Below are 13,575 nucleotides of genomic sequence, written 5' to 3' on the forward strand. Positions count from 1 at the left end.
ACGGAAAGACAAAGACTGTATTTTGTGTTCTAATGGGGAACAAGATTCCTGCTCCAGGTATTCACATTTCTCATGGGTAAGCATGCTTAATACCTTTTATGTGTTACATATGCTTAAGTGCTGTATTAGATTAACGTTAGTTTGTTATATGATTATATGGTTATTTTATTGCAATTTGCAAACTTGATTGTAATTTGGGATAGTTATTCGAAATCTTAGTGAAAGACAGGATTTGTTATCTTGTCTTTTGTTCTAAGCCATCTGTGGCGATAAATCAACAATTCTCAGATTTCTTGGTTAGATTATATTTGCATCTCATTTAATGTTTATGATTGAGATTCTTGCTAGTAATGCTTCTTTTATTATGCAGTTTCATATTCAATATACCACTTTTTATGTGTTTTAGACATCTCTCATATAGTTATAGCCAATGTCTTTTTCATATTGCATCTGTTTCCACACATAATGCAGTCATTTTTGTAAAACTAGCAATCTTTAGTAACAATGAGAATGTATTTTGTAATTCACTATAGTGTGTACTAGTGTTAAAACAAGTTTGATCCGTTTTCCAGATGTTAAGTTCTTCAGACTTAGATTTGGATGTTGCCAGCATGAGGTCCAATAGATGCATCAGTGTAAAAGTTAAATATCTACAAATTTATCTTTTGTTCTTTTGCCAAGTAACGGTTTATGTAATGACTAAGGAATGAGTGGATAAATTAGCTCTTTTAAATAGCTCTTCATATGTGCAAATTCCTTAAGGTTTAAGTGGTGCCTAAGTTGCCACTCTGCTTTTAAAAGAATCTGCGAGGTACCTATTCAACAAAATGTGTCCCAAAGAAATTTGGTGGCTTGAAATTCTAGTAATGGTACTTATAATCCAGTATGGCAAGGCCCCAAGCAATTGCCTAATTTTCCTAATTCCTATTGAAACAAATAGAAGTGAACTAAATATTAGCTGTTAATCTTTGGTTATCTTGTAATCTTTGGACATGAAGAAGTACTTCACAGTATTCCTATAGATTCATGAGCATAAGTACAATGAAATCACAAAGCCAAATGCTGAAGATATCTATATACAACTGTTTCAATCCACATTGATTTATGGGGTAAAATAATCAGATTAGAGTTACGGATACCAGTCCTTGAATGAACTGCAATACTTTGACAGGATGAACAAGCAACACTGCTGTGTTCCCAAAAGTTAAACTCTTAGCACAACCATAGAAAGTTGCCTTAGTGGCATCTACTCTTTAGAGAAGTGTGACATCTGTGGCCTCATTTGAGTTCTTCAGTGGCATTTTACCTCCCCTTCATTTTTTTGTACCTCTCTTAGTCATGCATTTACCAAGATGCCTGTTTGTAATTTTTTATCTTCTTTTACAGCTTATGCCAACCAAATTCCTGTACTGCTTGTTGGCTTCGGTTTAAAGAACAGTTCAATTCTGTTGGAGAACCCCTAATATAAGCAGATACGCTACTTTAACTGTCAAAACACATGGTTTGTCTTACGCTACAATCAGCAAAATCATTCAACCTGCACAAAATTTAAAAAAAAAAAAAAAAAAAAAAAAGAAAAAAAGAAAAAAGAAAGGCATACATAAATATTTATATCAAACAGGATTATCAACATGAAATTGAAAAAGAAATCCAATGCCAACATTCATATGCAGTGATCAGAGACCTCAAAGAAGAATGCAGTTGTACCTTGTTTTAAAAGAAGTAACAAGATGTTTTCAACAAACAAGGGCATTTTAATTCTGATTCCATGTCACAAATGTTTCATTCTTAATTATTGCAAAAATACATTTGCAATACCTCTCGAAAGCTGTTTGAGCTGCAGCTCACAATGGACTATCTAACTTTACAAAAAGGAACAAATTACATCAGTTTCCGCAAGCAAAACAGAAGGGACACACATGGACCTACCATCCTGTCTACGGGTCCCTGCAGCAGCACCAGATGTCACAAACCAATATAATTGTGCTGGAAAAGAATGTGTTCTAAGGTACAAGCATTAAAGAAAAGAAAAACAAAACAACTTGTGAAGGTTCTGGAGAACAGTTCATTCCACATTTGACATGAATGCTAAAGATTTTTAACAATTGCTTCATGTGTAATTCAGCTATCATAACATAAATGTAATCTGCAAGTGGAACAAGTTTTTAAAGTCAGCCTAAAATTATTTCAAGATCCTTATCTAACAGTTACAAGCAAAATAAACTGAGGTGGATACTTACAAGAGTGCTAAATTTAAACTAAACCAGGGTAGATATCCCACATTTTTTGGCATATCTCAAGTTGAAATTAAATGTAGATCTAGTAAATGCAGAAGCTGCAATCATAAGATGATTACAGTAATGACAGGAAAAAGCACTTGGGATAAGGTGATGAAATTAGAGAAATTATGATTAAAATAATAAATAAAAAACTAAATGCAGGAAAAATAAATAAATAAAAAATAAAAAACCCTTACCGCAGACAACTAAATTCTGAGAGGTGTTAGAGTAGGATCTGAATCCTAGAGCCCAGGCTTCTTTCAGGTGTAGAGAGGCTTAAAAAGCAAAACACCCGAACATATTATATATGGTCTATGTCACAAACCCATCTGCTTCATCCACAAGGACCACTTAATGGCCTCTAAAAACTTATCATTCTTACGCAGTGCAGAGATCAGATTGGTGTAGGTTATCTTATCAGGTTCTATCCCATTTTCTCTCATTTCCTTGACCAAATGCACAGCATCTTCAACCATTCCTGCAATTCCATATGCCTTGATCAATGTGTTATAGCTGCACAAATTAGGTCCAAGTCCCCGCTCTTTCAATTCTGTGAGCACACCAGCTACTTCATCAATCCACCCCTGTTCTCCATATATATTGATCATTATGTTATATGTGTAGTGGTCAGATGCACAATCTGATTCCTTCATTCTCTGTAAGACGCTTTTAAAGATCTCCATTTGCCTGTCTTTCCCATAAGCATCCAACATACAATTGTAGGCTTCAAGTGAAACCGAAAAGCCATTAAGTTGCATCTTTTGAACCGTTGATGACATGTTCTTGAAGTATTTATTTTGGCCATATGCAGCTATAATAGTATTGTATGAGATCACATCTACCAAACCTCGTTTTTGAGCCATCCAGAACAACTTTTTAGCTTTCACGAAAAGCTTGGATTTTCCGTACACATCAAGCATCACATTGATGGTAATGGTATTAGGAAAAAACCCACGGTGAAGCATTTCATCAAAAAGCCTAGAAAGCTCATCAATTGGCAGAGCACGAGCACAGCAGTTTATCACACAATTGTACATTTCCTGATCCCAAGTCACTTCACTCTTCAAGATTTTATAGTATAGATCAGCTAATTTATCCAACATACCACATCTCTGATATGTGCGAAGCATATCACGGAACAGATAAACGTCTGGAACAATGTCCCTCTGCTTGTCCATCATGTCTAAAACAGAGCAAGCCTTGTTCAAAGATCCAGCTTTGATATACATTCTCACAACAATGCTAAAAGCAATCATGTCCAAAGAAATTCCCGAAGATTTCAACTCCAAATAGAGTTGCTCGGCTTCAGGGAAAAGACCCATGACGCTGTAAATGTCAATCATTGTACATGAAATGTGCAAGTTTGGCTTGTCATCATGTTTGGGCATTTGAGTGTATATCTTAATAGCATTCTCAAAATGACCCCACTCCTTGCATGAGCAAATCAACAAATGATACAAGTTATTCTCAAAAAGTGGATCCTTCCAGAGTTTTTCCCCCAACAGTTTTATTGCATCATCCACCATGCAGTATTTCACATATGCCATGACCAAAATGGAGCAAGAAGTCTGGTTAACAAGAACGTGTTGATATAACGAACCTTTCAAAATTAGGGGCACTTTATCAATCCTTGCAGTCCTCTCATATGCCTGTAAAAGAGTTCCAAGGACAGAGGAATGTTGGCATTCCATCTTCAGCATATCATCAAGAGTTCTGGCAGCACCCTCCTCATCCTCATGTCTGGCTTGCAGGTTTATTAGTGTGTACAAGTTAGATGAGTTAGGAGTGTGTCCCAACCGCTTGAGCTCCATGTAGTACCATTCTGCCTCCTTATAATTGTCTGCACGACCCCAACCTTCAATCATGGAACGGTAAGTTGTTTCATCAGGCTCTAGTCCAACTTCCTGAATGCTCAGAAACACACGTTGAGCAGCATCCATATTGGATACCTTCCCATACCCAGTTATCAATGTATTGTATGCAACAATATTTGGGGAAAACCCTGCTTCTTGCATCGAGACCAATGCCAACTCAGCTTCCTCTAATTTGCCATTCTGACTATACGTATTCAGCATTACCAACCAATTCTCCAGATTTTTTTCCACTTTATCTTCTCTCATTAAGCCAATAACCCCTTCTGCCTTGTCATACAACCTCAATCGGGTATAAATTGTGATCATCGCTGAGTATGCAGAAGGACATACAATTCCAAAATTCCTCATTTGACAAAAAGTAAACTCTGCCTCCTCAACATTCCAACCCTTCTGGTAAAGTCCCATGAGCATCCCAAAAGTAGCAACATTAGGCTGAACCCCTTTTTCCAACATCAACCGAAACCACTTTGCACCCAACTCCATTCGCCCCAACTTACAACAAGCATAAATAACTGTATTAAAAACCCGACAATCTAATTCACTACCAAATTTATTACTTAATTCCCGAACCATTGTCTCCGCTGCATCCCAATCTTGTCTTCTACCCATCACCCGAAGAACTAAATTATAAGCACTCACATTCTGCTCTAACTTTCCATTGTTTCTCATCCACTCAAAAAATGTTAGAGTTTTGCTATCACTACACTTCTCGAGCCGTTTCAAAACAGCATTACAATGCTCTAAGCTCAAGCCAGGCCCAATAGCAGAGTAATTAACATCCAATTCACCATCACCCACAAACAAATTCTCTATTTCTCGTTCACTACCATACCTTTTGAACCTATATTTCAAACCCACCTCCCTTTTGAACCCCTTCTTCGTACCCAACAGCCTTCTGTCAACCAAGCTCTCATTATCAAAACCATTAGATTCAGAAGTGTTGGGCAAGTCAGTCTCAAACCGAGAGACCTTAATGTGAGTGACCCTATTCAAGGAATTGATTGTACAAGCTTTACTTACATGAATGTAACTAAAAATTGAAGAAACAGAGCACCAATTCAAGGGTTGAGGTGGGTTTACATTGAACTTCTTGGAATCATAGGTTTCCAACGAAATGGAAAGCTTCAGCGAGGCCATGATTCACAGTGACCTACTTACAAACAAGTTCCATGGATCAGTGAATGAATTTGTTATGGAATTTGTAACAATGAAACCCAGCAAGAGTGTGTGTATGTGTGATGCTAGGCATACCTTGGGTTTAGTGATAACGGTGGTTGAAGCAGTGGAGGAAATTAGAACCAGTGTGTACGTGTGTAAAATGTTGTCCAAATCAGAGCCAAGATTTTTTTTTTTATATAACGGACATAAGAAACGGAGATATTTCGTGGGGGATTTTTTTTTTTTTTAGGACCAGCAAAACAAGTGGATATGGAGCGGGTTTTCTATTCTCCGCCTCTGCCCCACTACCACTTCGGGGTGGTTTTTTTTTTTTTTTTTTTTTTTCAAAACCTTCTCTAAGCAAAACAATACAACAATTTAAGTAATAAAAAATTCAAAAACAATTCAAACATAACAATACAACAACATAAATATTAAAAACATAAAAGTATAAGTTCAATAATATAATATAATAAAAAAAATTCATAAATTTAAAGGTAGATGGCCAAAAACACACATGAATGTCTTGTGAAAAAACCTATAAAAATATTTTTAAATTATTTAAATATAAGCGGAGCTGGTGCAGGGGAAAATGTTAACCTCCATCCCTGCCCCATATGTTATGCGGGGCGAGTAAAACTTGTCCACTAGGGCGGGTGAGGGGGGTACCCTCAAGTTCAGGTTTAAATTGTCATTCCTACTTATTTTGCCAAATAGCATAATTTTAGGAAAAATTTAAGAGAAACCTATCTGGCTAAACTTATTTAGTCATATAGTACTCTTTTGGAACTCGAGTTCCCAGTGATTGGATTGCCACGCGAGCCCATAATGCCTGGAACTTGAGTTCCAAAAAAATGCTATATAAATATAAGTAAATAAGTTTGGTCGTATGCATTTCTACTAATTTTTTTTCTAAAATTATGCTATTTGGAAAAATTAGCCCATCATCTGTGTCTTATACTACACTGTTTGTTTTGTTTTTTTGTGCTGGTGTGTTACAAATGAGGTTACATAGCTAATATGTTTTGTTTGATGTCATACTGCGATATGTTTTTCTCTTTATTATTAGGCTAATATGCCAATTAGTTTTTCTATGGTAGTGGGAATTGAATCTCAAATCTCTTGTATAGAAACAAGAGACTTTATTAATTAAACTAACTAGAACCCACTTATCAAAACTAAAACGCCAATCCAGTAGACATTGTTGATAACTAATATGTTTCTTTTAAGGTCATATAACAATATGATTGCTCTTTATTATTATGCTAAAATACCAATCGATTTTTCGTGTTAGTAGAATTCAAACCCCAGATCTCTTTTTTTGGGACAAAAAACTTTATCAATTAAGTTAATTGAAACCCACTTTCCTAGCTAAGACACAAATCTAGTAGATGTTGGTGGTAACTTGGTAGTTGGTACCCTTTCTGTCTTTCTTTGTAATACGCACATATCTTATTTGTGTATCCTCAACAAAGTTTGAAACATGAAAGTGGTTTTTGTTCCAATAAAAGCTTTTTTTTTTAGAAACTTGTTCCAATAAAAACATAGATGAGATGGTTATTATTATTATTATTATTATTATTTTATAATTGGTAAGTTTTGCAAACACAGAAGGTATAAGAATAAAATGTAATCCAATGATTGATTAGAAAGGATGTATTCGAGTAGAAAAGAAAGGGGACTTGTATAAAATGGCCCCATTCTAGGTCACACATATATGCAATCTCAGTCCAAACATAGTAATTATCTTTCCATCCCAAATATATTGACTTCACCAATCGGAGTGATGGTAATCCAATAGTTTGAATGTATGGTAGTCTGAACTTTGAACATAATGACTCCTGATCCATTCGATAATTGATCGTTATGACAAATTATCTTGTTCCAAGCTTTGGGTATTTAGGAGGGAAGCTAGTACATGGGGGCTAGAGCGCACGTCTCTAAGTGACAAGCCTCATCTATCATTTCAATATAGGATCTATCCTCAGAATATGTAATTTACACTCAATGTTGACAAACAAAAAGAAAAGCTCTAAGATTGCTTGTCATAATCTGACAGAAAATTGAAGTACCCCACATGGAGGACCCTGAGTTACAAGAAAGGAAAAACAAACATAGGTCCTAAGTGATCCAGATGCTTCCAAACGCTTCTTCAAGTGCCCTTCTCTTGCTCAGCTCTGCACTCCACCCTCCTGCCCTTCCACCTCTCTCTGCTCGGAGCTTCATCGTTTCCTCATCATCAGCAGCATAACCATGGAGGTCGAGTCCCCCTCCAAGAGGAACTGGTTGTTGCGCCATGCCGGTTGGTCGTGGCTGCCCTCCAGCAAATGTAGGAGCATATTGTCCCTGTGCACCAGTACCATATCCTGTTTGAGAGCTTTGGTTTGGGGCCTGTCCCAATAAAAAGAAGAAAATGCCATCATTGCTTCTACTCCGTAAAAAGAAGTATCAATATGTTTTCATCTCTTTTAGGCTAGAAAAGTCTTAACAGAATAAATTCAAAGCATCATGAAGAAAGCATCCAATTGAAAATGGCCAATGGATTCAACAATTAAAATAGAAAACAAGCAAATTAACAATTAACGTTCTCAAGAATGACCATATCATCTGGTGTATGTCTCAAATGTAACATATATTGAACTTCTTTGGCATCCTATGATTGTCAATGAGCGGAATAACAAGATCCCAAGATTGTTCTGGGAGGAGTGCCATTTGAGCTAAAGCTCATTGGCATTCCAAGTAGAATGTCATTGCATGTTCAAAATATAACAGAAAAAGAAAAGCAATCAGTCTTTATGATTTACAGAAATATAACTTTCCCTATACCAGAGCAATGTATAATGTGGATAGTTTTTCCGTTGTATTTTTCTCATTGTACGGTCTTTTTTTCCCTGTGAATTGACTAGATGTCTAAGCTGCATCTGAGAGACCAGGATAATAGACTCAAACACATACTTGTGTGTGTTAAAATAATTACAAATACAGGTCCCATCACTGGTTGCAGAACTTCATTTATAATTGTTCTTTGTAAAATCTAAACACTGATAACAGTTAAGACAAACACTTACTCTAACCCATATATGATGCCTTTCATTGCCAAAAAATTGACATAGGTCATATGTCATTCTTCTCTTACTAGCCCACCCGTTTTGAATCATATGCATCTCCTTGGAGGTCCATCCAACTAAACCATTTCTCAACCCAGTGTGGTAAAGGCTTGAGAATAAAACCAGACTGTTTAATTTAGTAACTCTAGTTCATTGAAAAAGCACAAAGAGAGAGAGAGAGAGAGAGAAGAGGGAGGGGGGGGGGGGCACCCACAATAGTACACAGGATGTATACAAAGGAAGTGCCAAAAGGGGAAAGAGAGAAAATTAATAAATGTACAAAAACACACAAACAATATATATATATATATATATATTTATATATATATATATTTGATAGGTAAGAAGAATTATATAAATAGTAGACTACTCCATCAAAAAAATGTACTACGCAAAGAAAAAATAAGCAGAAATAGAAAATTATGTACAAGAGAAGAGAAGAAAAAGGCCTATGAAGCATCATTCATTCAAATAAGGTCCCGAGCAATAGAAACTTAACTGTGGCAACAGTAACTCTGTTCCATCAAATGTTACCCTATGGATTTTAGATAATCAAAAAAATAGTGACCACAATTCCCAAGCTACTGTGCAATGTAATATAAGAAGATTCACAAACTCCCCATGCTCCATCAGAGTATGATTCTTTCTCCTTTTAAAAACATTTATAGACATCTCTCTGAATCATTGGAAAGTCCAAGTAGCAGTAGCAAGAATAATGTGATACTGGCTTTATTATGACAAGTGTAAATCAAGTATCAACTTAAAATTTGAGTAGAAACATCTATTATGCGCAATGAAAAGGAACTGCATTGCCACATTCAAGGTATTCTTTATTTATTTATAAGTTTTTTTTTGATAAGTAATTCTTAATTTATTTATTAGTAAATAAATTCATTAAAGAAAAGTGCAATCCCAATACACAAGCTGTGTAGCCACATTCCAGGTATTCTAACATTAAAATAATAATAATAAAAAATAAAGCTAAAATGTTGGTTTACAAAAATAATTTTTAAATTAGGAGCAACACATATACAAAGAACACATAATGTTATCTGATTCAAGGGAGTATAATATTTAATAAATGCAGCACCAAAGATTTCAAGTTACAATGATATATTAATATCACTGCCTATGGGCTCATTCTAAAAGAAAGGCTATTCAGTTGCAACCATTAAAGTAGCAAACCAAGAGTTGAAAAGGGTCATCACCCAATACTGATCCCAAGTGCAGCCCTAGGAGTGTGGCTTAGATACTTTTCCCTTAGCATTTCTGCATTAATTGGCTCCTCTCAAGGCTTGAAAAGGGGTCATATGAATTTATATGCTCATAAGTTAGAGTTCGAACTTGCAAGTAGAAAATTAAAATGGGATTGTCCTGCTCAATAAAGCAGAGCATCAAATAGAAAATATCAAAAACATGTATATTTTGTCAAAAGTTCAAAAAAAATTAAAGATCTCAAGTTTGCCTTCTGGTTTTTCTATTTTCCCTTTTCTTGATTTCCCAGCCAATTGAGAAATGTTTTCACTATAGTTAAGAGTCAAGGACAGTCAAATTATCATATATTTCAAGCATTGAAAGCAGTCATCACAGTCAATTCAATATCACTTACATGCTTCTAGTTAGTTTATATACTATTGGCAAAAGGTTGCATGACAGATATCAATTAATATGCTCCCAAAAACCTCAAATCAAAAATTTGACAAAGTATAAACAAATAGAAGGAAAAATAAAATCACACCACTTCACTAGTTCAAGAAAAATATGATAGTTAAAAAAATAATCTCATTTCTCACCCCATCAGAATCATTCTGTGCAGGACCCTTGCTTGCAGCCTGAGCTGCAGCCAATTCTTCAGCCTGTTTTAATAATATCACCAGAATTAGTAGGCCTTTAAGCAAATATTAAAGGACATATCACAAAATTCACCAATGCGAGCAAGAGGAACTCATATCATATAATTTTTTTTTTCTCTAGGGCATTAATTAAAAATTATTAAACCAAATCTCAAACCACTTGTTAGGGACAAAGTGGCAGATGTTAGGGAAAGAAAACAGAACATTATTCAAGTACCTTCCGAGCTCTGTTTATCATTATTTGGTCATGATTTTCCTTTTCATACTCTGCGATTTTTGCTTCAATAGCAGGGACATCAATTCCTTCAATCAAGTTAAATGCTGAAACAGATTGGTTTTCTTTTTGTTAAAATAGGTACTCATATGTATGGAAATTCAGTAAGGAAAATTAATAAACTTACTCATGTCCTCCACTTCCTCCAAATAATCATTGTATTCTTTTAGGGACGAAAAATCCTCTTCTCGTTTATTGAATCTACAATTTTGTACAAGTTATAATTAGAGAAGATACTTAATAATACTACTATAATACACTAGCTAAGAAAAAAAGGGAACAGATAATCAAAACCAGAACCTGATTCAAAAAGCACAAACATTAAAAATGTGTACCAAGTCATTACCTTTTCTATGATTGCTATCAAAACATTATGTGTAGAAGTTGATAAAACAAAAATTCTTTATCTATCCTACATATAGGAAGCTTTGAACGATTGATAGGTAAAAACTCCAATATTGGCATCTTTTCCTCTTCAGAATTCATGTGTTTGAACAGACCCTTTCTAAAAAGAATAGATCCACTGGTTCTAAATTAGCAGTCATTTAAAACTTGACATTGGAGACTGAAGTACACAACCAAAATTATGGACCTCCTACGGACATTCTATCTCTTTTGACTTCCTCACTAACGGTTCATTTGATTAAAAAACTGCTGTGAATCTAAACAGATCCTTCTGCCATATCAAAGTTCGTATAAAAAGCACTAAATAAGCTTCTTCTAAGCAAAACAACCAATCACAAAGACATATAGAATTAAAATATCCTACTATCCACAATATCCAAAATCTAAAAATGCCACCATACTTAAAAAGACCCAAATATCCGTACTCATGAGTATCATCATATAACTCACAACCCTATTAACAACCAAATTACATTTTAACCTACAACCAAGTTTCAGTAATTCAACTCTTAATAAATTCAGCGAAAGCATGGTAAAAGCTTATGTTAAATACATATGCACTAATTTCCCCTTGTCCTCGGGCTTCAGTAATTGGAACCTAAGGAATAATTCTACATAAATCACGGTAAAAGCAAAGGTTAAATGCATATGCACTATTGTTCTCCACATTGTCAAAGCTGAATTGCATTCACATGAAACTAGTTAGATTTTCAATTCTTTACAAATGGACACAGAGAGAGCTATCATTACATGCTGGCAATCCTCCTCCTGATAGAAATCTCCTTGCTGTGCGGATTAGAACTTGAAACCACCATTTTTGTTGCACCCCTCAACCTTTTTTAATTCACTTCCCTTCTGTTCTGCTCCAACACAACACAACAGAATTCAAGTATTCAAAAGACCCATCACTGCATTTTACTATAACAATTAAAAAAGAGTAACTTTAAATAAAAAGAGCAGATTTTTAAGCCCATACCACTTCAGGAACACCTTTTTTGCAGTTGGGTCCTCAAACCCAAATATTTAAGCTAAGATTTCTGCACCCAAAAAGAAAAACACTGGTTCATGATCGCTTATTAAGCGAGCAAGTCTAGTTCGAACCACACTAGTTTTACTAAGGTAAAGGTAAAAGTGTTGAATGAAGACATGTGAAAAGTTGGGTCAGACATTTTAACAAACACGTACCGGGCATTTTCTGACCAGGTTTGTGGGCTCCGAATTTCATCAGAGAGAGAGAGGGATACTATTGCAGTTTTGAGTCTTTTGACAGGATGCTACCAATATAGGAACTGCTAGGGAAATGGGTCTGATTTTAGATTACTGGTCGACCTCAAATATTCTCTCTCTCTCTCTAGGGCCTAGAATATAAAATCAAGCTATCGTGATTGATTGGTAAATGCCTAAAACTGGAAATAGACAATTTTTTTTTTAAGTAAAAGGTTAGAGAAATAGACAAACTATTCTGTTAGAAGATTATGTTAAGTTCATATTTTCAACATAATATATCTTATAGCTTCTTCTTAAATTATGTGTTTAACTTACTAATTATTTCATTCTAAAAAAAAAAAAACTCACTAATTATTTATATTTAAATTAACATAAATTAGATTCTAAAAAAATTAAAAAGCAGTAAATTACCAATTTACTTCCACTCTAGGTTTTAGAGCTGAGACAATTCATTTTCTCCGTAACTTATTTTATCTCAAACATAAAGTAAGGGAAAATGCATTGTTAACATTTTGGATATTCAACATACATGTAAGCTTTTCTCTTTTATCACACATAGAGAATGTAGAATTCTATGAATTACAAGCCCTCACCTTATCGCACACACTCGTCCACATAGCCTACACCTATTACCCTTTTAGGTCACTACACACACATTACATAAACAATGCTAACATGAGGTATTATGATATATAGGGTGTTAAGTTGTTTACTAGAGGGATTTGCTTCTAGAATTTGGGGATGGCCTAGTGACTCACTACCTGAGCCAATTTTGGATTCAATTCTTGAATTCAAAGATTGCATATTAATTCACTTCTTGGGCTAATAAAGACTAACTTCTTCAGTTCCAAATTAATTCATTTTGTAAGTTGGCCCCCTTGGGGAACATGCCAATCCATTTTTTTTCCACTGTTGAGTTAGTATGGCATGTAGTGATTTTTGTAATTTCTCACACGCCATTTAGCTCTTGTCAAGATTGTGTTTCAACGAAACATAATGCCCTTTCCATCCCCAAGAGTTTGAAGCCTTTAACTTGACAGTGAAAACAAATTGATTTTTACAAAAGTTGTTCCTCAGAACTATTCCTTATTCTCCAGAACAGTTTGGCAAGCATGACTTCATTCATTAGAAGCAATTTGGCTTAGAAAAAAAAAATTCCACCATATTCCAAAATATCATTGACCTTTTCAACAAAATTTAGACTAAGACCCAAGCAATTGGAGGACTTCACTATTTTTACTCTCAAGTGCTCCTGCACTAAATCTTAAACACCATAAGACAATTAGGACTAAAGTAAATTGCTCTTTTCTGGGGCGAGTTTGGAATTGCACTTATAGGTTTCATCCTCCCATTCTTGCTCAAATTATTTTTTGGAGGGGATAAATAGGCTTAGAGAGT

The 13,575-nt window shown here is 35.0% G+C and overlaps 2 protein-coding genes and 1 long non-coding RNA gene across 5 annotated transcripts; all 3 read right to left on the minus strand.

Moving 5' to 3' along the window:
- Positions 1-993: 993 nt before the first annotated feature.
- LOC115977290 lies at positions 994-2,181 on the minus strand. The gene is made up of 2 exons (XR_004088509.1): positions 1,708-2,181; positions 994-1,537 (listed from the first exon to the last, which is right to left on the minus strand). It is a non-coding gene; the product is annotated as an uncharacterized LOC115977290 (long non-coding RNA).
- A 296-nt stretch (positions 2,182-2,477) lies between these two features.
- LOC115977291 (pentatricopeptide repeat-containing protein At4g30825, chloroplastic) lies at positions 2,478-5,494 on the minus strand. Of its 2 annotated transcripts, XM_031099066.1 has the most exons (3): positions 5,405-5,494; positions 5,234-5,303; positions 2,478-5,138 (listed from the first exon to the last, which is right to left on the minus strand). In XM_031099066.1, the coding sequence occupies exons 2-3, from the start codon at positions 5,251-5,253 to the stop codon at positions 2,597-2,599; spliced, it is 2,562 nt and encodes an 853-aa protein (XP_030954926.1). In that variant the 5' UTR covers positions 5,254-5,303; positions 5,405-5,494; the 3' UTR covers positions 2,478-2,596. The 2 variants fall into 2 exon arrangements, with proteins under 2 accessions (XP_030954926.1, XP_030954925.1); XM_031099065.1 differs by having other exon boundaries at positions 2,478-5,303.
- A 1,641-nt stretch (positions 5,495-7,135) lies between these two features.
- Positions 7,136-12,397, minus strand: LOC115977292. 2 transcript variants are annotated; one of them, XM_031099069.1, is made up of 7 exons: positions 12,136-12,397; positions 11,927-11,987; positions 11,701-11,810; positions 10,673-10,746; positions 10,489-10,574; positions 10,212-10,274; positions 7,136-7,702 (listed from the first exon to the last, which is right to left on the minus strand). In XM_031099069.1, the coding sequence occupies exons 3-7, from the start codon at positions 11,763-11,765 to the stop codon at positions 7,433-7,435; spliced, it is 558 nt and encodes a 185-aa protein (XP_030954929.1). In that variant the 5' UTR covers positions 11,766-11,810; positions 11,927-11,987; positions 12,136-12,397; the 3' UTR covers positions 7,136-7,432. The 2 variants fall into 2 exon arrangements, with proteins under 2 accessions (XP_030954929.1, XP_030954927.1); XM_031099067.1 differs by having other exon boundaries at positions 10,489-10,592; positions 12,136-12,393.
- Between the last annotated feature and the right edge of the window lie 1,178 nt (positions 12,398-13,575).

Source organism: Quercus lobata, chromosome 2 (genome assembly GCF_001633185.2).
Source record: "Quercus lobata isolate SW786 chromosome 2, ValleyOak3.0 Primary Assembly, whole genome shotgun sequence".
NCBI classification, from domain to species: domain Eukaryota; kingdom Viridiplantae; phylum Streptophyta; class Magnoliopsida; order Fagales; family Fagaceae; genus Quercus; species Quercus lobata.